Below are 23275 nucleotides of genomic sequence, written 5' to 3'. Positions count from 1 at the left end.
ATGTGATTGGACAGATTGGGGACGAATTTTTCCCAGCATTCAAGAAAAAAATGGCAGTTCGTTTGAACCACTAGCTGATCTCCACAGTGGCATTGGCAGAAGACCGTTACGAAACAACGTTTAAAAATTCGCCTTTGACTATATCCACATAGGCCTACCTCATGGTAATATGAAAGTGAAATTTAAAAGGTATTTTTATCAAATTTTCTTGAAAATTAGGCGTAATATTATAATGTTTCCACAACCATGACAACCTAATCAGGCAGTGTCAGGGAGTTTACCGTAAACATGGTAGGCCTGGGCCTAAAGTCTTTTATTCCCGACACGTGGAGTTTGTGCGGGAGGATAGGATGGCATGTTTATGATATTAATAGGTTAGGCCTGCTCGAGCTTAAGTAATGGGGATTGTATACTTGGGGACCCCAGTTTTTTGACATTTTAACGTTAATCTTGCAAAACTGGTAAGTCCCCCCTAAAAAAATCAACACTCTCTTTATTGTGCTTGGCGTAGGCCCTAACCCTATTTTTTGGAAAATTTCAAAATTGTAAATTGTGAGAAAATGTGACTTAAAACTGATAAATTAACCATGCAAATTTGAATCCACCATGTGTCATGTGTTAAAACACTCACAGTTTCCTCTCAAAATTTCCCTCAAAACTCAAAACCCTACCCTTCTTTGACAACATTAACCCTAAGTGTGACAGTTATTGAGCATGATGTGACAGTCATCTCCCAACATGCCCAAGATCAATTCAAAAGTTAAAATGTAGCTCCATCCCCTCTATTACAGGAACAGGGTCCCCAAATTACAATCCCCTGAGTAACCCCACCCTGAAAGCTCATGGCATCTGGAAGTTTCCAGATGTCTACGGCTTGGTCCTAGGATAGATCGCACTGTCCTGACTCCACTTTGTGCACAAACTCTGTCACTGTATGCAGTCCGAGTAACTTGGACTTTAATCGAATGTGGGAGTGGGGCAGACCCACACTCTTCTGGGGATACATGTTAACAATGACTGGCCTTGCTTCATTCATTGAGCTTATAACTAATGAAAAAAAGTGGTAGCAGGATGCAACATTGTTTCCAAGGAAATGTCCAACTTCCTGCCATGTCCTGACGTGAATTTAGAAAGAAAGGGCAGGTGATCAGCTGATGGCACAGTGACCGATAATGACAGATGGCATAGTGTTGGGTGATCGAACAAATTTATGTGCAAGTCCACCATTCACCCACCACAGTCATAGGCCTAGGCCCTAAGATAGACCTGAACTTGCAAAATTGCAAAAAGTAGGTTTCACTTTCAGAAATAATTCACAAAGATTTCTCTTTTTTCTCAGCTACGTCATTACATGTAGTTCTGTCAACATGGCGACATCAGGTCTTACTGCCGAACAAAAAAGACGCATGGAGGAAAACAGACAAAAGGCACTTCTTCTGCGAGCTCAGCGTAACCAAGGCAACCATCAGGTTGCTAAGCCAAACCAAAGCTCATCGGAACAACGAAAAAGTGCAACACTCACACAAGACCTTGGTAGGAAGGACGGTCATAAATCATCCCACCTCCAAACAAATCTGAGATCTAAAGAAAGTACAGATAGCAACTCTAGTACAAGTTTGTCATTGGCATCCGATTGGTCAAAAAAATCACAAACGTCTGTCTTCACGAAACCAAAAGGTTTCAATGATGCTAATCAAAATACTGCAGTTAAAACCAAAGTTCAGAATGAAATACCTTCAGGATCAGTACAGTTTTCAAATAGATCTGGCAATAGACAGTTACATGTATTAGAAAATAACTCATCAAGTGTAACAACATCCAGCAGCGTTTACATAAATCCACCAAGACAGGGTAAACTCCAAGTTGGAGACACTGTTCCATCTACAAACACCAGTTCTGATACTGCACGACCCAAAACTATCATGAGTTTCTACTCCTCAAAACCAAGACCAACATCTGGAGGGGAGGCCAGTTCTGGGCAGTCAAACAGCACTGTTCAAAGTGTGACCGCTAGTCTGTATTCACAGGCTCAAAAAGCAAGTTCGGGCTTCCAGGCACGCACAAACAACCAGGGTTCTGTCGTGAAACGCCCGGATTTCTCCCAGAAAGGGGGTGGAGCTAAGGCCAACTTTGGAGGCAGACAATCAAGTACCTCACAAGGGACTTGTGTGCTGATATCAAGGACGAGATTCGTGGTGAATGTTGGATACCATGCCAAGTTGATTGAGATCTTCAAGGAAATCCCCAGCAAATGTTACGGTTGGTTAAGTTCAGTTTCAAATCATTGTTTTTTTTGGTACAGACTTGAACTGATTTTACTGTCAACATTGAACATCAGCAACGATACTAACTAGTTGTGTTTTTGCTATTTCCATTATTGTTTGATAAAATAGATGCTTCGGAGAAGAAATGGTCTTTTGCTCTGTCAGATTACGACACACTGAGTAAGTGTTGATGAATTGATCTAGATTTTGTTTTTTTTAAATCTTGACTGATTGATAAATGAAATTAAGATAGATGGTATTGATCTATTTCATTATTGATTCGTAATCAATTTGACAGTCTGCTTTTCTATCGCATTGAAGAAATTTTTTCATATGAGCATAGCTCACGTAGTTTTCACTCTTTCAAATAACTTGCACAATCATGTTTTTGTAAAATTGTATGAATTATTGGAATTATGACTAATCCAGTGGAAGCAGTCAAGCCGCTCAGGCCAGCAGTGGAGATCGAACCCTTACCCAAGCCGGTGTGTGCAGCCTTCCGTAGGCAACGCCATGGCCAGGAAGGGAAACGTGTCGTACCTGACGCCAACCTCAGATCTGTGGATGAGAAACTGGTGGATACGTTGATGAATTTCCAGCGGGAGGGTGTCAAGTAAGCACATTAGTTTTGGCAGAAGCTTTGCTTGTTTTTACCCCCTGGTGTGGCACTCACTTGGGGGTGGGCGCATGTGTGAGTTCACTTTGTGTGGAGTTTTGATGACATGGGTTAGTTGATTGAAACTCCTATATGTTTGCTTAACCCTAACACTCCTCAGTCCTCCAACAGGTGAAGGATTGAGGAGGGTTAGGGTTAATGAAGCATTTAGGAATTAAAGTTAAAAATGAGAGTTACTTCAGTGTCACCAATAGAAGTTTGTCTGCATGCAAGGACTCTAGGGCAACTTGGAGTTGGATCTTTTTGGTCCTGTTCTCATCATATCAAACATTTTGTCTAGATTTCCACTTACAAAAGCCTTGACCCCTGATAGTTTTTTAGAATTTGTACAGTAACTGGCAATTTCTGTTGGCATTACTGGGAAGGGAGAGGGAAGGACTTCCTTGAGTGTACAACTCCTGATTGGTCCACTGTCTTCCTTACATAGCTTTGCCATCAGCCGAGAGGGTCGTGTCCTGATAGCAGATGACATGGGTCTTGGTAAGACACTGCAGGCTATCTGCATAGCCTGCTACTACCGAACAGAGTGGCCAGTGCTTGTTGTCTCACCTTCCTCTGTGAGGCATTCCTGGGCCGAGGTGAGTCATGATGATGCAACTAGATTATTCAATTCCTTGTGGTAATAAAAAAAATCCTCAAACGTTCACCCGATTAATCGTCAACCCCCCCAGGCTCCTATTGCACTTCAAAGTTTCAAACAGCATTGAGCCCTGTGTAAAGTTATGATACTTATCTTAATCCCACAAAATCTCCCTGTTAATTTTGAAAGATCTGGAAGGAAAGTGCACATGGAAGGAATGATGAGGAAATGTTTAGCTTCAGAGAGTAAAAAGTGGGAAAATTGCAAAGAGTTTCTAAATTAGGTTGGAGCAGAAGACTTATAACAATTTGCAAAGTGTTATTTCAAGTGAAACTTTCTGCCCATTTCCTCCGGCCAGGCTTTTGAGAAGTGGGTACCTTCCCTTGATCCAACGGACATCAATGTTGTCCTGAACAGTAAAAACTGGGCCACCTCAGGTCAGGTGAACATCCTCAGCTATGACTTAATGCACAGGAAAGCAGCAGAACTCAAACAGTTTCGCTTCCAAGTCGTAATCATGGTAAATCTTCATTATCTCCTTGTGCTTTCTACAGACAGTTTTAAGAGGATGTCATCATCAATAAATATGTGCTTGGCCAGTGCAGTTTAAGACCGGCTCAGGAGAATGAATGCAACTGATGCCCGAGCTGCAACCAAGCACATAATTATTCCCGGTCATCAATACCCTGTTTAGAAACAGAGTCAAAAAGATGGATTTCCAACGATTTGGTTCTAGAATTTTACTTCCATTTTCCTGAACACCCCCCATCCATTTTATGGTATATTCCTTGTGCAAGTTGTCCAAAAGGATTTCCCTCTATAGACTTGGTACGCGCGTGGCTTGCCGTGTGCAACAGACCCCTGACCAATCAGAATCGATTAAACTGCCTCGTATCCAGGTGCCAGTGCGTAATTCATGCAGCGGGCATTATCACTTCTCAGTGGGAATTATCAAATGCACGGTCAAGTTATACGTCGTTGAATAGGGAGACTGTCTGTGATATTTATGAATAGTGGTTTAAACAAGAATAGTTTGAAATGATAGGCCGTGTCCGAATTACTTGGCTATGACCTAAAAATTACTCACCAGTCTATAGTAGTGGCTACAGCCAATTCCCACAGAGTCGTGTGTAATTTCAAGCCATAGCCAAGTAATTTGGACACAGCAGTATTAGGTAAACCAGATAAGCTTTTTGCAGGTTTTGTGGAAATCAGAAGTGAAATGTTTTTGTCCAGGATTTGTCAGACCTCGGCTACATACAATGAATGACTTTTGTGCTTTTTTTTGTCAAAATGTTACAGGATGAGTGCCATTTTCTGAAGAACGTCAAGACAGCGAGAACAAAAGCAGCTCTTCCACTTCTCAAGGTAAAAATGAGTCATCTTTTTAGGCATGTTTTCAAGGACCACAAAGTGATCCAATTTCTGGCAGTTGGCAGGATAACTTCCCCTTCATGCCCTTTCACGCTATGGAGAACATAACAAACTCCCTGAATGTCCAGCCCTGAGAAGCCAAGGCCGTTTTCCAATATTCAACTTCGTCTCCATCTCAGGCTTCGTGTAGGAAACCAATCCCCGATTGTGGGCCTGAAGCGTTTAACTTACATTGAAGTACTTTACTGTAATGTTTGGCTCTTTTGCATCTTACTTGATGTTTTGTGGCACTATCAGACTTACTTTTGCCCTTACAACCTCAAAGTCAGGAAGAAAAAAAAACAGTTGAAGCCTGAGACGGAGCCCAAGTCGAGTATTAGAAAGCGGCCCAGCTGGTGAAAGAAAAGCTCTAAAAATATAGTCAGTGACTTTGGCCTTTGTTTACAGGCAGCACCACGTGTGATTCTCCTGTCTGGTACCCCGGCTCTGTCCAGACCATCCGAGCTCTACACCCAGATCCTGGGCGTGGCTCCTAGACTCTTCCCATCATTCCATGAGTTTGGACTGAGGTACTGCAATGCAACCCAGGTGATTACCTCTAGACATTTGCAGAAAGTGGTCCTGCTCTTTAATTTGTGTATTTAATCCTGAATATTTCCAACACTGTGTGTGTTTCCTGATATACAAACTGTATTGTTGAAATCTGTGTTTTCATTGGCATATATTTCTCATTCCGTGAATATTACTTGTAGCATCTCAGTGCGTATTGTTTGAAATTGTACATAGCCTTATACATTTTCAACAATGTAGGCTGTGTTGTATATTCTCCTTCTTTCAACAGTGTAAGCAGCTGTCATTAACAGGTTTATTTTAGAAGGGCCTAAAGCTGTTCTTGAAATTTTGAAATTAGTGGTTTGGAAAACAAGGCTCTTGAAAATCTTGTAGCTGGACTTTTGTAGGGCTAGACAGTTCACAAACTGTTATGATTGTTACATCCAAGAATGACAGAGCTGAGTTAAGGGTGATTTAATCATGATATTCATGTAAAATTGGAAATTGGCTGTTCAGAATCCATGGGGTTGGGACTATTCTGGCTCTTCCAACATGACTGAGCTGCAACTCCTGCTGGAAGAGTGCATCATGATCAGAAGACTGAAGCAAGACGTACTTCAGGAACTGCCTTCCAAGACCAGGCAGATGGTGAGCAAGAACTCGACAAATTAGAGATAAAAACCATGCCCTTGTAATCATCAGCCTATTTGAAGTATTGTATACACAGTAGAAGACATTCTTTGGTTTGGTAAACTCATTGATCTTTGCTCAAAAGTTAGCCCACTTCAAATAGCGCCCTCCTAGTGTGTCCGCCGTATTTTAAATACACTTATTTTGAGGGATTTTGTGAAACAGCATTTTTGATGTTTGGTTTATTTCCATGTTAACGCCTGTTGTCTGTAACAGGTCATAATGGACCCTTCCGTTGTCAAAACAAACAGCAAGTCGCTGAAGGTTGCAGCTGACGAAATGGGCAAAAAGAAGTCTGTAAGTTGTCGAGTTTTAAACTCTCTCACCTTGACTAATTGCAACGTCAGTAGCCATACAGCTTATAAATGGAAAACCAGTGGGTTAAAGTAAAATTCAATTTAATATCAGCTCTGTGCACAGATGCTTGAGGGCAGTGTGCACACACTTTAAAGCACGCGTTGTCAATTTCTCTTGAAAGTTAAGTGTGTTGCAACCTAACATTTATCTCATCTTTCCCTTTAAATTGGTTCAGAAATCGGAACAGAGAGGCATTTTGTTGAAGTACTTTGCTGAGACTGGACTAGTGAAGGTGCCAGCCATTAGGTGAGTTGGTTTTCCAAACTTCGGGAGTCATAGGTTGACTTTTTCTCACTTTAATCAAGCAGTGTTTCCAGAAATTTCAAAGTTCTGCCCAAACTTACTCCTATGCTAATTTTGCTCTTCAACTCAAAAGTAGATGAGGAAATGCTGTCCCTACTCTCAGTAAATGTTGGCTTCTTAAAATGACCTTTTGAAATTCTGTTTGTTTTCAGGGATTATGTACTGGATCTCCTGGAAGCTGATCACAAGTTTCTCATCTTTGCGCATCATCAGTCCGTGTTGGATGCCCTTTGTGTAGCTATCAGTCAAAAGGTAAAGCAAGGAAAAGACACGACAGTTCAACTCCGATCTTGTCAGGTTTCGTTCCTGGATCAAGAAATGACCTCTTTCCAGAAAAGTCTTAATTCTTTAAGTGGGCAATGTCCAGTGGCCAGATAATGATACAAATGTACAAAAAGCCGTGCAACTTGGACTTTGACAAAAAAAGGAGGACATTCCAATCATTACAAGACTTTGCACAGTGGTTTTCAATTTACCGTGGCATGAATGTGAAGTGAAAAACGAGGACATCAGCTGATCCCAGGAAAAGTTGCATGCCTGATGTATACATTTATTCACTGCTGCAGGTACGTTGATAGAAGCCGAGTAAAGGGCATGCCGTCATTTCAAGCTGCTAGTTTGGTTGTGTTCCTCACTCTATACTTATCTGCCTGGAGCAGAAGCACCCCCTCATTGATTGAAAAAAGCTGCATTGGTGGGGAGTATTCATTTTGTTGGTAACGATGCGAGCGCAATGCTTGCTTTTTTCCTAGTCATTCGTGAACCAGTGATGCGCAGTTAGTACCTAAGGAACCTCCGTTACTCAATAAATGGTGCCCTCTCTTGGTCCAGCTCAAGGCTGATTGGCACCCATCAGTTAAAATTGACAACAATCATTTCACACTATAAATAACAAAATAAATCAAGATGTCGTTCCTATTGTAGAAGTATGACTATATCCGCATCGATGGCAGCACCTCGGCGATGCAGCGCAAGGCATGCTGCGACAGATTCCAGGAGGAGGAGGCATGTCGTGTGGCCGTCCTGTCCATCACCGCGGCCAACGCTGGCCTGACACTGACCTCAGCCAGCATGGTTGTCTTTGCAGAATTGTTCTGGAACCCAGGGGTAAGTTCGTTCCTTCCAGGATTTGGGCTTTTGCTTAAAGTTTATTAAAAATCACTGGCAGGTAAACTATTTGAGTTAAAATTTGTCTTGTGATTTGGAAAACCTTGCACGAGGTGGAATCTTTGTATCTTGTTTTTAAATACTGCCTGGAAACCGATCCCAAAACTTCTTCCAAAACTTGTTTTACTTTTCATCATCAATCTTAACACCACAAGTTTTGACCTGGACACAAGTTAGATTTGGAAATAATCCTACACCCGATTCAGTGCCCATTTTCCCACAATCCAAAGAATTCAGCATGCCATTGGCCTATCACATTAACTGCTTTATTGACTTAGTGTGGCTTTTCTTAGATTCTGGTGCAGGCAGAGGACAGAGTTCATCGCATTGGACAACAGGATGCAATCAACATACGATATCTAATAGCCAAAGGCACAGCCGATGACTACATATGGTAGGTCAAGGATTGCGAATTCCTACATGCTCTCAGTCACGGCTGGTCTGAGTTTGCAGCAGATTTGATAATTCTACCCTTATTCAGAGGAAAATGTTTTCATTATGCTGTTATCTTGAAACAGCAGTGTTGATTTTTTTCGCTGAACTTTCAGGAAATGAAATATGAAAATTATTTATGTTTTGTAGCACACCTGCAAAGTGTGCCTCTGTGATAACATCAAACACAGAATCAGATGTTCAACTGTTGAATTAAAAGTTTGTCTATGTCATCAGGCCACTGGTACAGAAGAAACTGTCTGTGCTTGGGCAGGCGGGCTTGTCCAAAGATGACTTTTCAGAAGCTGGCATGACTGCACTGAAGGTACGCCCTCGCTGACTTGCAGTATTTCACCGACATTTTTCAGAATTTTAAATTTTCTCTCCACATTTTGCACATTAATATCTTGTATGTTTTTATTAGAGGTTTGTATACGGTGTGTTCCATTCTTCCTTGTCTAGAGCAACCAAGTTTATTTTCCTTTTCACATAGATACCATGATATCCATTGTAGTTGCAAGTGCTTGTGAAATATTAAAGATAAAAATTGATGCAGCCAGCGTCTTTACTTTCCTGTTCAGGATCCGAGACAGAAGAGCATCCTGTCTTTCTTTGAGAAGTCCTTCCTGGAAGATGACAAGACATTGGAGCAGGAGGATCTGGCTTGTCTGGTGGCCATGGAGTCACAGGAACCAGAGAACAGTGCCGATGCAGCTATGAATCCTGGGAAACCAGAGGATTCTTGGACAGCTGTCAGAGCTGACAAGGACCATCAACTGCAGTTGGTCGGTTCTAGCATGCTTGGCGACACTACCAGTAAAGCAAGCTCTTCTAAAGAGGAGACAGCTGCCTCCGTGGCATCTGAGACTACACATCGTGACACATTAAAGGAGGGCAGTCAAAATCTCAAGGATGCCCCATCTGTGATGCCCATCAAGAAATCCAAGACCCTGTTTAGCACCCCTTGGGCCGTCAAGAAACCCCTGGTCGAATGTAACACCGGCGCCTTGGAGGAGAGTAAGGATGCACCGCCCTCTAAAAGACAGAGAAATTTGAAACGTTGAAAAGAGGGACGCATGCTGCCTGCGTAATGTGTAATGTGAGCTTCATCCTCACCGACAAAAAACTTTCTCAAGGCAAGGAATTTCAGTAATTCATAATATAAATTGACACACTTTTGAGAGGCAATGGTGATTGTTGGATTGTGTTGAATTTGTTTATATCTGCTCCCACCAAATGAACTTTTCAGTCACAGGAATCAAGTTCAAAAATGTATTGAATACATCTCAACAGAATTCTGAACAGGCATCCATTAATATTAGAGACATTTTATTGTACAAGATTTCTGAAATGCAAAAAAAATATTACCCTTTTGAATATCGGGTACTTTTTCTCCAAATCAGTAGTTTGAATCTTGCTTCCATGAATTTTTTTTGTTCCACTCAAAATCAAAGACATTTGAAATTTATTTTAATCACAAAATATAATTCATATTTAAGTCCTTTTAAGTAAGTCGAAGATGTTACAAGCCCTTATGCAAATCACTTCTCAATATGCATGTCCATCTGCATGTCATTCATGACTATTAATAGGAATTATAATCTGTGATTATTGCTTGTGTAAACTTGTGTTGCTTATTCTGAGATAGCATGTCTCCAACTGGGATTTTCAGAAAGCAAAACGAATGTTGCTTTCAAGCATATCCAAGATCCTTTTGTTTCTACAAAACCTGATACCAATGTTGCCCTTAGATGCTTAGGCACTACTGCTGCATATGTGTGGGTGGTGAACCAACCTCTGAGCATACGTTGTTTTATAACATGATGAAAAGTGATATTAGTAAAGTGTCTTGCTTGCGGACACAAGGACCATGATTCCCTGGATGGACACCGCAGCTTTTGAACCAGGAAGTGCGACCGCGACACACCACTCCTCAGAAGATGACTTGAGGGCGGAGGTGTGGCTGCATCTTGTTGGCCTTCATGCTCAGGTGTAGGTCCTTCCTGGAGCGGAACTTCTGAAAGTAGCGCATGTCTCGGATTTGCTTCTGGGCAGCCTCACCTGTGCAGTGATAACATAAGACTGAGTGTGCATGATGGATTCATATGTCAGTACAGGCAACTGGTAACCTATCATGTTGCGGTTAATGCATAAAAAACTCTTTAAGTCGTCTGTAAGTAATTACAGACCACACCACTGCTAAACTTCTGTCTTGAGGAAATCTTTGGCATGTTGAGAATCTGGTTATCAAATGTATTTGCTTCTTTTTCTCAGAATTTGATGGAACTTGCATAGAATGTCTGGCCTTTAGGTAGAAAGACCAGAAGAGCTATTCATTTCTGACAAAATCTCAAAGTTTTAAAATGTGACAGCAAACTTTAGAGAACTGGAAACTTATTAAGCTGCTTTTCAAAATGTGAAATGTAATTATAGTACAATGGCAGCTTTGTCATTGAATTAAGTCCAACTGATAAATTTTGCAAGGCATATGCTTGTTTTCTGCTGGTCTCTTAAATATTACCTTTATTCCCGCTCCAGCCAAGGGCTCGGTACTGTGTCATTATCCGACCAATCACGGCCTTGTGACACTTAACAATTTGCCGCACTGGAGGTACATTCTGACGGAAGTAACGATGGAGTTCTCTGTGACCGATTCGTGCTCCTGTCAGCCAACATATTAGAAAACTTTGGTTGAGTGTTAAAAAAATGGTGAAATTGAAATATTGAAGACATTTCTAATATCTGTTGAGTACAAGGCTCAGCACGACCATTTTAGTGCACGTAGGCAACTGTACGCTCAATAATCACCCGTCCTCAAAGAAAACCATTAATTCCTGGCCGGGAAACACAATTATGGCAAACTGTCTTGCCTAAGGACACATGCACATGCACTGCAACCCCACTCACTGGACTGGACTTCAAAATGTGTGGGGTGGCCCATCTCATCTCGTGGCCCTTCTGTAGACAACTCCACTTGCATTTTCTTACCTGATGGTAACACCAACTCGTAGCCCTCCTGTTGGATCTGTAACGCACTGTCGTCCACTTCATCATCATCACTATCACCCGCTGCCCCTTCCTCTGTCTCACCCCCTCTGGCATGGTCGGGGTAGCTTTTTCTGCACCAAACCGAATAAGATTCTGTTACTTTGCTACACGTCAAAACTGGGTGGAGATAAATTTCATGAGGCAATTTCACGAGGCAAAATTGAAACCAATTTTCATGAAACCAACCAAAGTGTCATGCACTTTGTATGCATTTTGGTTGGTTCCCAGCTGATTTTTGCTCTGCACATAAATCTGCTAATCCATCTTTTCTACTTAGAAGCTCCACAGCGTCGGGCATAGATTGAACGGTTGTGTACTTGCAAGTACATGAGCCCTGAATCAAAATGTATACAGCATGTAACAGATGAACCATTTAATACTAACCTGAAGTCATAGAAGTCGGCATACTCGTAAATAATGTCGCCCTCATACTGTAGCTTACAATGTCCCTTATCCCTCATGTGTCTCTGGACGGCATCCAATGAGTAGAAAGTGCGCCCTCTGTCGTTGCACCACAGACACATGAAGCCACATCCAACTTTCTCCCCTGTTGGAAATCAGATACAGAGACAGCTATGAAGAATCGGATCTAAACGCTAAAACTACTTGTGCAAACATGGCACACAGTTTTGAAGTTATTTAAGACATTTCACTTCACTTGTGACAATGTATGGAATTTTGAACATGTTTTAGGAAATATATAAAAGTAACATTCTCTAAAGAAATAAAAAAGTCAAGAGAACAAGTTATCTATCATCTAGAAATCTATAATTTTTCCTATACAACAAAATAACCCATGACTGTGTTTTAGGGGCGTATGCCCCTAGAACCACTCCCCTCCAACTTGGCCCTGGTAAAAAGTATTTTCACCCACCCAGATAGGCCAGGAGACCTTCCAGATCACACACATACTCCACGTTTGGCAGGAAAAAACTGTGGGCTCGCGTCATGTGACTGCAGTTTTTCTCCACGGACTGTGAGGTGTGACTGCAGAAGAGACAATCGGTGGTTGTGATTGGCTCTCCCTCAATCTCTTCCCATTCGTCGTCATCATCTGCCATTTCTAAACACCAGTGGAAAGGTGAATGCAAGTTATCACTCCTAATTATGCACTTAATTATCGAGTGGTATCTTTGTTGCATCTGGAATTCAAGAACGCTGTAATATTTGCTGGGATGTAATTTGGTTCTTAAAAAGGAGCCAAAGCATATTCTTTCAACACTTCAACGAGAAAAATAACCAAAGTAAGAACTGTAACATATTTAAGGTCACCAAAGCAAGGCCAGAGGTCAATGGGGTCACTCGTACTTAATGACCTTTGTGAAATTCTTTCCTTGGAAAAAATCCATACCAACATCCTGAGTTGAACTGGAGGCCCCTCCCAAACTCTCTCTCTTCTCTCTGATTTTGGTTTTTGACATCTCTGCCTTATCAACAGATTTGTTTTCAGTAGTGACATCTTTTGATTCCGCTGTTGATTCTGAATCAAGTCCCTTCTCACGATTCTTGGCATTTCTCTTCTCAACCTGTATTAAAAAAGCATTAAAAACTGTACGAGTTCCATTTGTGACACCACGTTTGGGAAAAATATTATTTCAAAACTGGTTTGGGTAGTCAACATATATTTGGAAAGAGACTGTTGCAGCAAAGACAAAGTTGTAAATGCACAGGTGGAAAATGAAAGTGCTAAACTTAACGTATCGTTAACACACCATTACCTCTACCTCCCGTTGTCTAGCAATCCGAGCTTCAGTCTCCCTATGCTTCTTGGACTGCATGTGATTGGTGAACGCGTTCCCCGTACTGAAGTGCTTCCCGCATGTTTTACATGAGGAAGATGAGTCCTGCTGGACCTGGGCCGCCTGCGCTTGCTTGTCCAGCACCCGCTGCTTGAACTCCTCGGCGGTGACTGGCACCATCTCAGCCAGCTTGCGCTTCAGGTTGTAGCGGTGCCAGTCGGACTTGTAGTGCGCCCTCTGGAGGTCAGCGCTGGCAAAGGCCACCCGGCACGATATGCACGTGAAAGACAGGGACGACATTTCTGTATTTGGAAAGATAATGGTCAAACGTTACGATGTCAAATTACATGCCCAATCACTTAGCATGGGGCCTTGTGTTATTCTAAAAAGTAATCTGTGAAGTTGCAACAATGAAAGTTACAAAGAGTATGACTATACATGTTACATTTTATCCCCCAAATATTAAGAAACTAAGAAAAGTGGCACAAGCCAGCTCCTTCCAACAAATTTATGAACAAGACCTTCCAAACACCCCCAGCCCTATCATGCTCATCATGCACTGACCATGGTCCCTGCAAAGTATCCGGAATGGATCACCCAATCATCTGATCATGTTAACTTCAACTGTTAAAAAAGGCAACTGGAAAGAGTTTCATATGCGGACATCACTTGACACCCATGGCGTGATATCCTGTGCACAAACTTCATGAGCTTGTTCTTTAATTCTAAGTGTTTTCTGTGCATGCTAAATAAGTAAATGCTTCCATATTTTCCCTGCTAAAACTTACTTTTTAAGACATGCTATCACTTTCTGATATGGCTTATAAACCACTACGAGGGAAAATTAGAGATGTCCGTATAGAACTAAGACTGATGGAAGAATAGGGGTTTCGGACTAGGCCCCGTATACTGGCAAAAAGTACATGTATACACTGCAACAGCAACGATTTGATTTTGAGTCACTTGCGGACACAACAAAAACCAAAACTGAAGCAAATCCTGTCTCTTACATGTCTAACAGTAACAAAGATACATGTATTTACCTTAAATTTGTGCTTGTATGAAGAACTAGTAGTGGTGAGACTGTCAGGAAAGTACGACAAGATGGTATTCACAAACGAAAGCAGCGTGAATTTACGTACTGGTCAGGACTTCACATTCGCTGATATGGTAAGTGTGCTCAATCTGTATTTTGCATAACATGACACTTGATTGTGCAATAATACCTTTTGTGTAAAATGGAACGTTCGTTATAAAGAAACAGTTTCAAAAATATTTGAATTTTTGCTTTGATATCAGTTCAATGGTACTTTAAGACAAAGGGGAATATAAGCATTGAAATACTTGCAAAAATGCGGATTTATCTAAAATTAAAAAAAATCTGGAATGATCTATTATGAATTAAAGGGGTGGGGGAAATTTATGGCCTCTGACCTCATAGTACCCAGAATGCAGTGTCCTCTGCCATCTTGGCTCGTTTAGAAAATGGTTAGTGATGGAGGAGTCGAAGATAAAATCCACAAAAATCGAGCAGATCAAATTATGAAATTCATATTTAACACTAAATTTGAAATTTCAAAGATATGCAACGCGTGACTCTTAACTTATTTTCGTGTAAAATGATTTCAATCTTACAAACGAGGCAAGTAAATGTAACGTCACGGATTTGTAGTACGTAGGCATCTAGGTATGTTAATGCAATGTGTGAGGGCGTAAAATTATCGCATTCCTAGTGCATCGAATATCACAGTGTAGGTAGGATATGGTCATCAGTCATTGAGGGTTGGGCGAATAAAATTAAAAGGAGTGAGATCCATGAGATAATGACATTACCTTTGTCTTCCAAGTAGTTTTGTGATTGCTATTAAACTCATTTCATGGGAAGGCCTAAACCATGATACAGGGTCTAGGCCTAGTAACCCTGGCATTTTGCTCCAAGGCCAACTACATTCTCGCTGTCAGCATGATGTCACTATGCTATGCCATCTTTTAACACGCGACAAAGGGGCAAATTTACACTTCATGCTATTCAGTAAAGTACAGAAGTTCCCGGATGTCCGATTGTGAGAATGACCTAGGCCCTAGCTTCCCAGGTCAAACCAATACAGTAGACCAGCATTTTTTTTTAATCAGTGGGGCACCTGTCATGGCTAGCATTTAATCAAAGTGGAGGCCTAGCCTATATTTTGTTAGCATCTTGTCACACATTACATTTTGATTAATAGGCCTATTAAACGTATATCAGTTGCTCAATTCCCCGAATGAGAGTGAGTGAACAGCAGTGGTTGTTGAATTAGCCTTGAAAACACAATGTTACAAGACCAATTTCAGGCCAGGCCATTCTCGCAGTTGGCACGACGTCACTACGGACTTTTAACATGTTTTAACACGTGGCAAAGGGGCAAGTTTACCTTTCGTGGTATTCACTTTGTACAGAAGTTCCCACATGTCAGACAGTGTGAATGTGAACAATTTGTGATTTTTTTCTTTATCCGTAAAGGTCCCTAAATCTTTTTTATTGAAATATTTTTATTGCACTTTACTTTTTGAATTTGAGTGAATATATTTCATTTTTCTTTTGTGATCTCTGGCTCTGGAGGTTTTTTAAGAGAAACAATGTGAGCAATTGCATTCCATCTCATGGACTAATGAACAGGACTGATGAATACCAATTTACAATCACAATGTAAGCATAGAACCAGACAAAGATTTGTCGCCGTAAATTTTAAACTTGAAGCACCCCAAGCCCTTACTGCACTTGTTTAATTGCCAGTCTGGCAAAAAAGTAAAAACAAATTGGTACTGGTTCATGGTCAAATATCCTCTGCCTTCAATTAGACATATTAAGTTTTGTTGCTGCAGGAGCAATGGAGAGAAACTTGCGTGAAGTGACGTAGCTATACGTAGCTTCAGTATTTATACTTCAGTGTAATTTTTTCTGTGATGTGTTGTCTTTCAGGCCAAGCGTACAAAGAAGGTCGGCATCACAGGGAAATATGGCACGCGCTACGGTGCCTCACTGCGTAAGATGGTCAAGAAGATCGAGATCTCGCAGCACGGAAAGTACACCTGTGTCTTCTGTGGAAAAGTAAGACACTGCTCATCTGGTTGGGCAAAATGGGTTTGGACAGAATTCATTGGCAATATCAATTGGAGGGACAGCTAGCTGCTCCTTGTTGGGCATGAAGATGGTCGTAGACCAATAGCAGACATTGTTCCAGCTTTGTGTACCAGAGCCGCACTGCATTAAGACTTGTAAGTTGCATGAGCTCAGATTTAACATTCTCAAGTCAGGAGCAAGTGTGTATAATTTGTATTGCGACAAAGAAGTAGGCTTGCCTTGTAACTTAATGCGTTGTCGTTATTCTTTTTTGAACAGGATTCAATGAGGAGGAAGTGCGTAGGCATCTGGAACTGCAAGGCCTGTCGGAAGGTGGTTGCAGGAGGTGCTTGGGTCTACAGGTGAGTCTGTAGGTGATGCCAGACGTGACTTTGCTGACCAAACCACCCTGCGCTTGAAGGGCCAGGATTGCCAAGATTGGTGTGGGGTCCCCTAAAATATTTGAATTTTTTTATTTTTATTTTCCTATGTTTGCTGTTCATAAGCGGTAGGTAAAGTTCGCATCAACCTGCCACCTGGAGGTTGTTTAGGATTTGGCAGGATTGAGGAAGGAACAGCTCATGCCCTGTTACTCAGTGTCGGTCTTGGTGGTCTTTGTAGGTTATAATGCAAAGAGTGTGCTAAGTGTGACTGTTCAGCACTAGATTCAAGTGGGTTTAGGAAGTCTGGTTATAAAAATCGCCTGGCGTTTTTAAGTTGGTTTCAAAGTTTAAGATGATGAAGTTCTTCAATCGTACTGTTTTGTTTTGGTCAACAGCACCACTGCAGCAGCAACTGTGAGGAGTGCTGTCCGCCGCCTTCGTGAAATGAAGGAAACATAAGACTGTTATCTGGATACGGACTTAAAGGGATTGCATTAACCACCATTGGGAAAATGCCATGATGCTGTCACCACAAACCCTGGCTAACTGTACGTGGGATATACCGCTCGCCGCCATCGGCTCGCAAAAGGAATCGTTTTGTTTTTGAATCGGTGAAATAAATCCAGTGTGATCTGAGGGAAGTGTACAAATGGAGTACAATGTGTCTTTATTTCATTACGTAAGAGTTGAATGCTATCCGCTTCCAGCAGAAGCACCCCCTCATCGGTTGAGAAGAGCCATGTTGGTCAGGAATATTCATCTTGTTGGTAGCGATGTGACTGTAACGAGTGCATTTCATAGTTGTTCGTGAACTAGTGAAGTTCAGTTCTGACCAAAGGAGCCTCAATTGCTAAGAAAATTGCGCCCTCTCTTGGTTCCGCTCGAGGCTCTTTGTGGCCTTTTGCCCAAAAGCCAGTGCACATTCGTAAAACTGTAGTTATTTTATTCAATGCATGTACATGCATGGATCAGCATGTGTCTGCCCTTCAATGCACAATGGTACATAAATTAATTTTTTTTTAACCAGGAAACGTTCAAATCTTCAAATGAAGCAAGACATACTTGTGAGAATCTTTATTCCAGCACTCGCCACATTCAACAATTACGATATTGTTTAGTGTAGTGAACTTGGTGGCAATCTAAAAATCATTTGACGCCTTTACGAGTAAAATTCATAATTTCCATTGGAAATAATGGACAACGGAGGAAGTTGAATAGACAACATACATTCGCTTGGATATTTGCTGAAAGTACATTTTACAACTAAAAAGCTGAAACTGTGAAATGTACACAGTGGATTCTTTCCCATGGTTTGCAAAACAAGTATAAATTAATATTCCATTTAAAAACTCATAAATTTTTGAAACACTTGAGATTAGACATGGGAATACCTTTTAACACAAAAAACATGAAAACCCATGTACTATTCACAGCTGCAAGAGTCCTCAATTTTCCTTCAACCAAGAATTATGTGTTAGCCAAATAACTCATTTGTATAGTTTGTAAAGGTGAAAGTTGTACAATTTTTGGCAGATACCGATTTTAATGCCCTTTTCGCTTATATTTCACACTTGGGCACTGAATCTTGGTGATCCTGAACTTTTTTCTCTTAAAACTATTTCTGGTAAGATTGGGTACAAATCTCATAGCAATGCATACATGTATTAGCCAGGATGCGTTTTGTGCTTCCCAAAAATCCAGATACAAAGCACCTGCAGTATACATCTGATGATGCCTTGGGTTGTACCGTTAGTTGGCATTATTTTGTCCTTAATCAGCAGATTATTTGGTTACTCTGTGCAACTGGTCCAAAGCTGTTACAGAGAGAATTGTGCCAGTGTCAGACTTTGGAACCAAACTGGCAGTTTGTCATGCGCACAGCAGTACAGCCTGCATCTCCTGTGCTAATTGTCCATACGTACTGATGCATAATCCACCATTTTGGTTCCAACAATAGAGATGCTCATGTCCAGGCCTGCTCATGTCGAAACTCTATGTACAGCTCTGAATTGGTCTAATCTCTCACTAGGCATGAACTGATGAAACTACCAACTACTTTTTGCATGCAGATGTACATGTAATTAGTCCCTTCGTACCACCAAGAAAGAAAGAAATGCTGATCCAAATTTTGTTACAGGTGAAAGAAGAAATACCGATCAGAAATACTGGGAAAAAGTGGATTATATACATGTACTTTGATGGGACAGCCTACAAATTTCCTCCTTTTTTCTTTTTATCAACGAGGACAATGGGTCTTAAAAACATGTTAAACTAACTCTGAGAACTTAAAATGTAGAAAATTTCTACTCGTTACACTTCATTTTATACCAAATAAGACTTATTACATGGCACTACATCGGTGGTGGTGGTTCCAAATTGCCGTAACTGCTTAAGTGCATTACATAAAAAGGATCTAATTTCTACTTTTATTGCCAACTCACTTATCCCTTGAGATATTTGTGACAACATGCAGCACTTTCCTCTTTGATATTTCATTCCTTTTTGTGACAATTTTGTCAATTTCAATCTCAAAAAGAACCAATGAAAGAGGGGCATCACACACAATAGTGGTGAAGTGAAAGCAGCGTTTCTTACGTTCACCAAACAACCCTTCAACCACGTTTAAAATGGAGTGTACTTCTGGACGATACATTACAATACTTGGAATTGAAGGGGAAGAAAGAGAAAGGGGAAAAAAGCCAATTGCACAATGCAGCAGTGATATCTATTTCTTCCCACTAAGCCAAGATGTGAGATAGCCAATACCGTAACCACTTCTCCTTGGTTGGACTTCATCTTTCTTCTCATCGCCAGTCACCCGCCCTCCTCCTGCCTGCTCAAGCTCCTCCCTGTCTAGCATCTCGAAGTCAGTTGAATCTGAGTCCATCGACAGCAGTTTTGGTGATGATGTCGCTTCCGTGTCTGCGACAGTGTCGGTTGTTTGCAATCGTTGCTGATGGCGGGACACCTGAGACGGTTCTGAAATCGAAGAGTTGTCATCTTGGGAGCCCATGTCTTGTAGCTTGGTCAGAGCATCGGACATCAAAGAGGTGACAGTTTGAGAGAGAAGCATGGCAGCACCAGGTGGCAGTAATGGGGACTCGTCATCCTTTGCTCTCAGCTCTTGAGAGCTACGCCCGCTCGACTTCCCATCTGCCTCTACATCGGGGAACTCCAAATCCTCCGCAAGAGCCCCCTCCTCATCATTCGTATCCAGAGAATTGCGGAAGTGCGAAGGGTTAAACCGTATTGCTTCTGAGGTTCCTGGAGCCTCCGTCGCATGTACCAATCCCTTCTCTGCTTTCCCGAGAATCAAAGGGTGATCGTCATAAGGCAACTCTAGTTCCAGTTCATCGGCACTCTGGTCAAGGGTATTGTCAAAGGATGGTACTTGGGACAGGCCACCCATGTAGCTTGGCGGCTCAGTATCGGTAAATTCTGGAGAAAAGTAGAAACAAAAAGCAAGGATACTGATGCTCTGAGCTACCTTCTAATTTGGCAAATCGGCTTGGTAACAATCATTACGGTTTGAAGTAATAAAATTGGTCTTACCGTCATCAGTGAATTCTAGAGATACGCCTTTAGACAGACCACCAAACAGACCAGTTGAGGTCCCAGTACTGCTACGTGTCGACCGTCCAGCTGCTGCAGCGTGGGCAAGTGCTGCATCAACTGCAGGACCTGGTGTGGGGCAGAACTCATCCAAGTCACTGTCGCTGCTGCTGTCGGTGTCAGCGGTGGGATGAGATCTGGTCCTCAATTTCTTTTGTGCTGTTGGGGGTGAATAAATGTGTGATTACCCGATTTCCTGAAGAAGTATATGGTGGTGATGTTTCTAACTCAGGAATAAAAAAATGGATCTTGAGTTTCTCCATTGGAACAGTAACGTCTTTACCTTTGAGTTTCTTCTCCCGGTGAGGACTGTCGATGCTATGATCCAGCTGTTGTAGTATCGGCTCAATGCGCTGATAGAGATGACCTGTAATGTTATGGTACTCCAAGGCAGGCCAGAGCAGAAAGCTGGTGACTGGACAAAAAGGTCAAGACGACAACATTTCATTAGGAAAAGCTATTTGGTCAGTTAGTCTTGTGGCTAAAAGAAACCTTGTGGAGAAGTTGTGGAGAATCTGGTACTACACAATACGTTGTCAGAGAGGTTGTCAAAAAGTAGCTGTAAACAAGACTTAAGCACAGGATGGACTTCGAAAAAAAACATGGAAACCCTTGTCAGTGTCAGATAAAACAATGTGCCGCAACAGTAAAAACAAGCAAGCTACAGGGAAAATCTGGCAAAAATCGTGGAAGACGAGGAGGGGCTGTGAAGTCATAGCCATAAAATGATGAAACTAGTAAAAGAACCAGGAAGGACTTAGCTCTGTGAGGACTTATCCACAATCAGCACACACCATAACATAGTTAAGGAGTCTTACCAATGAGGTAGGATATGAAGACTCCTGAGAAGTGATGTCCAATGGCTGCTAACACCAGGCACAAGCTGCACACGTACAGGCAAAACTGGGACAAGACAAAAGTATGGAATCTTTCTGAGAGCGAGCCTATTTTTATCCTTTCTTTTCAAACCTCAACAGGTTTTCTTCCCTGAGCTTCAAATGTCGGTAGACGGTAAAAGAGGGCGTGCAGAACGACGTGCACCATATACATATCCTAAATATTTATACTTTATTCTATCAATTCTTCTACGGCTTGATTTCCAACTTCCCATGCCATGTCTCTTCAACGGAATGTGATGTTTTTGATTGTATAAATATTTAGGATACGCACATGATGTACATCGGTCTATGTGTCCTCTGTTTCCGTCCGCCTCAAATGTCACCTTGTCACCATACCATATAAAAAGGATAATGGCATCTGGATACTTTCTTAAAGAAAACTGAAAGTCAAGTGTTGACAATGCGTTCAGAGGCTCATACCTTTGAGGGATGTTCTCTGCGCAATTGCCAGATTCTGGTATTCAGGCTTTCCATGGTAACCCACAGCTTGGCCACGTGATCACACAGCTCCGGAAGACTCAGCAAGTGTGGATGGACCGAGGTCCAGCTAAGAAAGCATTAAGGGAGAAAATAAATTTGATTTTAAACTTGACCAAAGTTGTCAAGTGGTGGGATGTTTAAGGTTGTCTAAGCAGAGAGTTGCAGGTTTGTGCTCCACTTGAGTATAAACAGTGACTTTTCCCCACTCGCTAACAGGTGCAACATTAACGATGCTGGGTTGAAGAGTTAGTTGTTATAACTTTGACAATGACTTCTTTACCTGGTTAAGCAGTCCAAAAGATGCCACGATATTTTGCTACCTTTCATTTTAGTTTGCCTTTATTGCCAGCTGTCAGCAATTATGTCTTGTTATTTCAAAGGAATTAATTGTCCACTCACCCTTCGTCGTCTTCATCAGGCTGATGGACTGTGCCAAAGAAAAGAGGATAAAAATAAACAGATGGAAATTGAGGCTTCACACAAAGTTTCAAGTGGACGCAAATCCTTTATAGAGTGTTCTCCTCAATGTTATTACACAATATTTTACTTTAAGAACTTGACACAAATTATAACAACCCCATTATGTGATTACAAGCCTGTTATGTGGTGTATTGTGTGATTAAAATTATTCTACACTTGGCTGCACAGTAATTCCTTGCCATCCCACCTCTTATTTCTGGCCACACTTTTGTCCGTATGGTTTCCATGGAAACAAAAAGGATGCAAGAAACAGCTCCCAGGAAGACAACACGGTAGTGTGAAGTGACAGCCAACCTGTTGTTTCAATAAGTAGCAAGTCAACATAAAACGTCTTGGGGCCTCTTCATACTTGGTGTGAAAGTGAACACAAATACAATTTTCCTCTTTTCAAAGAACAAAGCGAAGGAAGTAGGGCTGTGTAGACCTATTAAATTTTTCATCAACTGACATGATTGAATTTGAAGGCTTCAAAGACGTAACATTTCCAAAATGTAAAAACTCTCACAGTCACAAAATAAATTTTGAAATCATGTTATTTTCCCTGAACATAGTTTTGTGAATCGAGAACCAATTTTCAGAAATCGCTTTAAGGCTTTTCCCGATCAAGGTTCAATGTCAGTACACATGACAGTTGGTTGTACAGTCTTTGTCCAACGCCTTACCAAAACAATCCATTGACACATAACAACATGACCGCACTACGGGCTGGCTTTTCCCACACAAGAAGGCTCTGAACGGACATGATGAACCCCTCAAGTGGACCCAGAAGCTCTCTCAGCCGTTTTCTCATGAAGTTTGACTTTGGCCTGACGCTCAAACTCCCTCATTTCGGAGTCCGAAAAGTTTCTGTTGACCGGATTCTCGACACTCCCTTCCCCGTTTTCGTCCATGTTTACGTTTTTTGATGTTTTGGTTTGCGTCATTAGAATTTAGATTGCACCAATTAAAAGAGGTAACTAGTTAACAACAATCACTTTCCTGCCCATTTCATTACAGTTTAATTCTTCTAGAAAACGAAAAGTAGGATACTGAGTAAGCTTTACACCAGGAAAAAAGTAGGTTGACGATGGAAAATGTGAGAGCAAAATTTTGGTGTACAAAAACCTGTTTCCTTCCACACGAGTGAGTTCCCCATCGGT

General features: G+C 41.5%; 4 protein-coding genes across 5 annotated transcripts; 2 read left to right on the top strand and 2 right to left on the bottom strand.

The window, feature by feature from the left end:
- Positions 1 to 43: 43 nt before the first annotated feature.
- Positions 44 to 10019, top strand: smarcal1 (SWI/SNF related, matrix associated, actin dependent regulator of chromatin, subfamily a like 1). 2 transcript variants are annotated; one of them, XM_087147966.1, is made up of 16 exons: positions 44 to 164; positions 1340 to 2259; positions 2394 to 2444; positions 2694 to 2877; positions 3368 to 3518; positions 3879 to 4040; positions 4823 to 4888; positions 5342 to 5482; positions 5963 to 6094; positions 6353 to 6433; positions 6669 to 6739; positions 6949 to 7048; positions 7721 to 7903; positions 8257 to 8357; positions 8633 to 8720; positions 8977 to 10019. In XM_087147966.1, the coding sequence occupies exons 2-16, from the start codon at positions 1368 to 1370 to the stop codon at positions 9457 to 9459; spliced, it is 2886 nt and encodes a 961-aa protein (XP_087004092.1). In that variant the 5' UTR covers positions 44 to 164; positions 1340 to 1367; the 3' UTR covers positions 9460 to 10019. The 2 variants fall into 2 exon arrangements, with proteins under 2 accessions (XP_087004092.1, XP_022079723.2); XM_022224031.2 differs by having other exon boundaries at positions 44 to 189.
- On the bottom strand, positions 9708 to 14384 carry znf622 (zinc finger protein 622). The gene is made up of 8 exons (XM_022224036.2): positions 14226 to 14384; positions 13162 to 13484; positions 12795 to 12969; positions 12318 to 12506; positions 11828 to 11990; positions 11384 to 11514; positions 10917 to 11057; positions 9708 to 10456 (listed from the first exon to the last, which is right to left on the bottom strand). The coding sequence occupies exons 2-8, from the start codon at positions 13480 to 13482 to the stop codon at positions 10329 to 10331; spliced, it is 1248 nt and encodes a 415-aa protein (XP_022079728.2). The 5' UTR covers positions 13483 to 13484; positions 14226 to 14384; the 3' UTR covers positions 9708 to 10328.
- Positions 14385 to 14578: 194 nt separating this feature from the next.
- Positions 14579 to 17315, top strand: rpl37a (ribosomal protein L37a). Its single transcript, XM_022224038.2, has 4 exons — positions 14579 to 14670; positions 16142 to 16270; positions 16562 to 16644; positions 17061 to 17315. The coding sequence occupies exons 1-4, from the start codon at positions 14668 to 14670 to the stop codon at positions 17122 to 17124; spliced, it is 279 nt and encodes a 92-aa protein (XP_022079730.1). The 5' UTR covers positions 14579 to 14667; the 3' UTR covers positions 17125 to 17315.
- A 409-nt stretch (positions 17316 to 17724) lies between these two features.
- On the bottom strand, positions 17725 to 23272 carry LOC110973328 (reticulophagy regulator 2-like). The gene is made up of 8 exons (XM_087147967.1): positions 22799 to 23272; positions 22324 to 22430; positions 22056 to 22083; positions 21597 to 21723; positions 21096 to 21180; positions 20561 to 20692; positions 20218 to 20436; positions 17725 to 20103 (listed from the first exon to the last, which is right to left on the bottom strand). The coding sequence occupies exons 1-8, from the start codon at positions 22924 to 22926 to the stop codon at positions 19391 to 19393; spliced, it is 1539 nt and encodes a 512-aa protein (XP_087004093.1). The 5' UTR covers positions 22927 to 23272; the 3' UTR covers positions 17725 to 19390.
- Between the last annotated feature and the right edge of the window lie 3 nt (positions 23273 to 23275).

Source organism: Acanthaster planci, linkage group LG17 (assembly GCF_054643075.1).
Source record: "Acanthaster planci isolate LZ-2023a linkage group LG17, COTS_SCS, whole genome shotgun sequence".
NCBI classification, from domain to species: Eukaryota; Metazoa; Echinodermata; class Asteroidea; order Valvatida; family Acanthasteridae; genus Acanthaster; species Acanthaster planci.
This window is presented reverse-complemented; position numbering and strand designations above follow the sequence as displayed.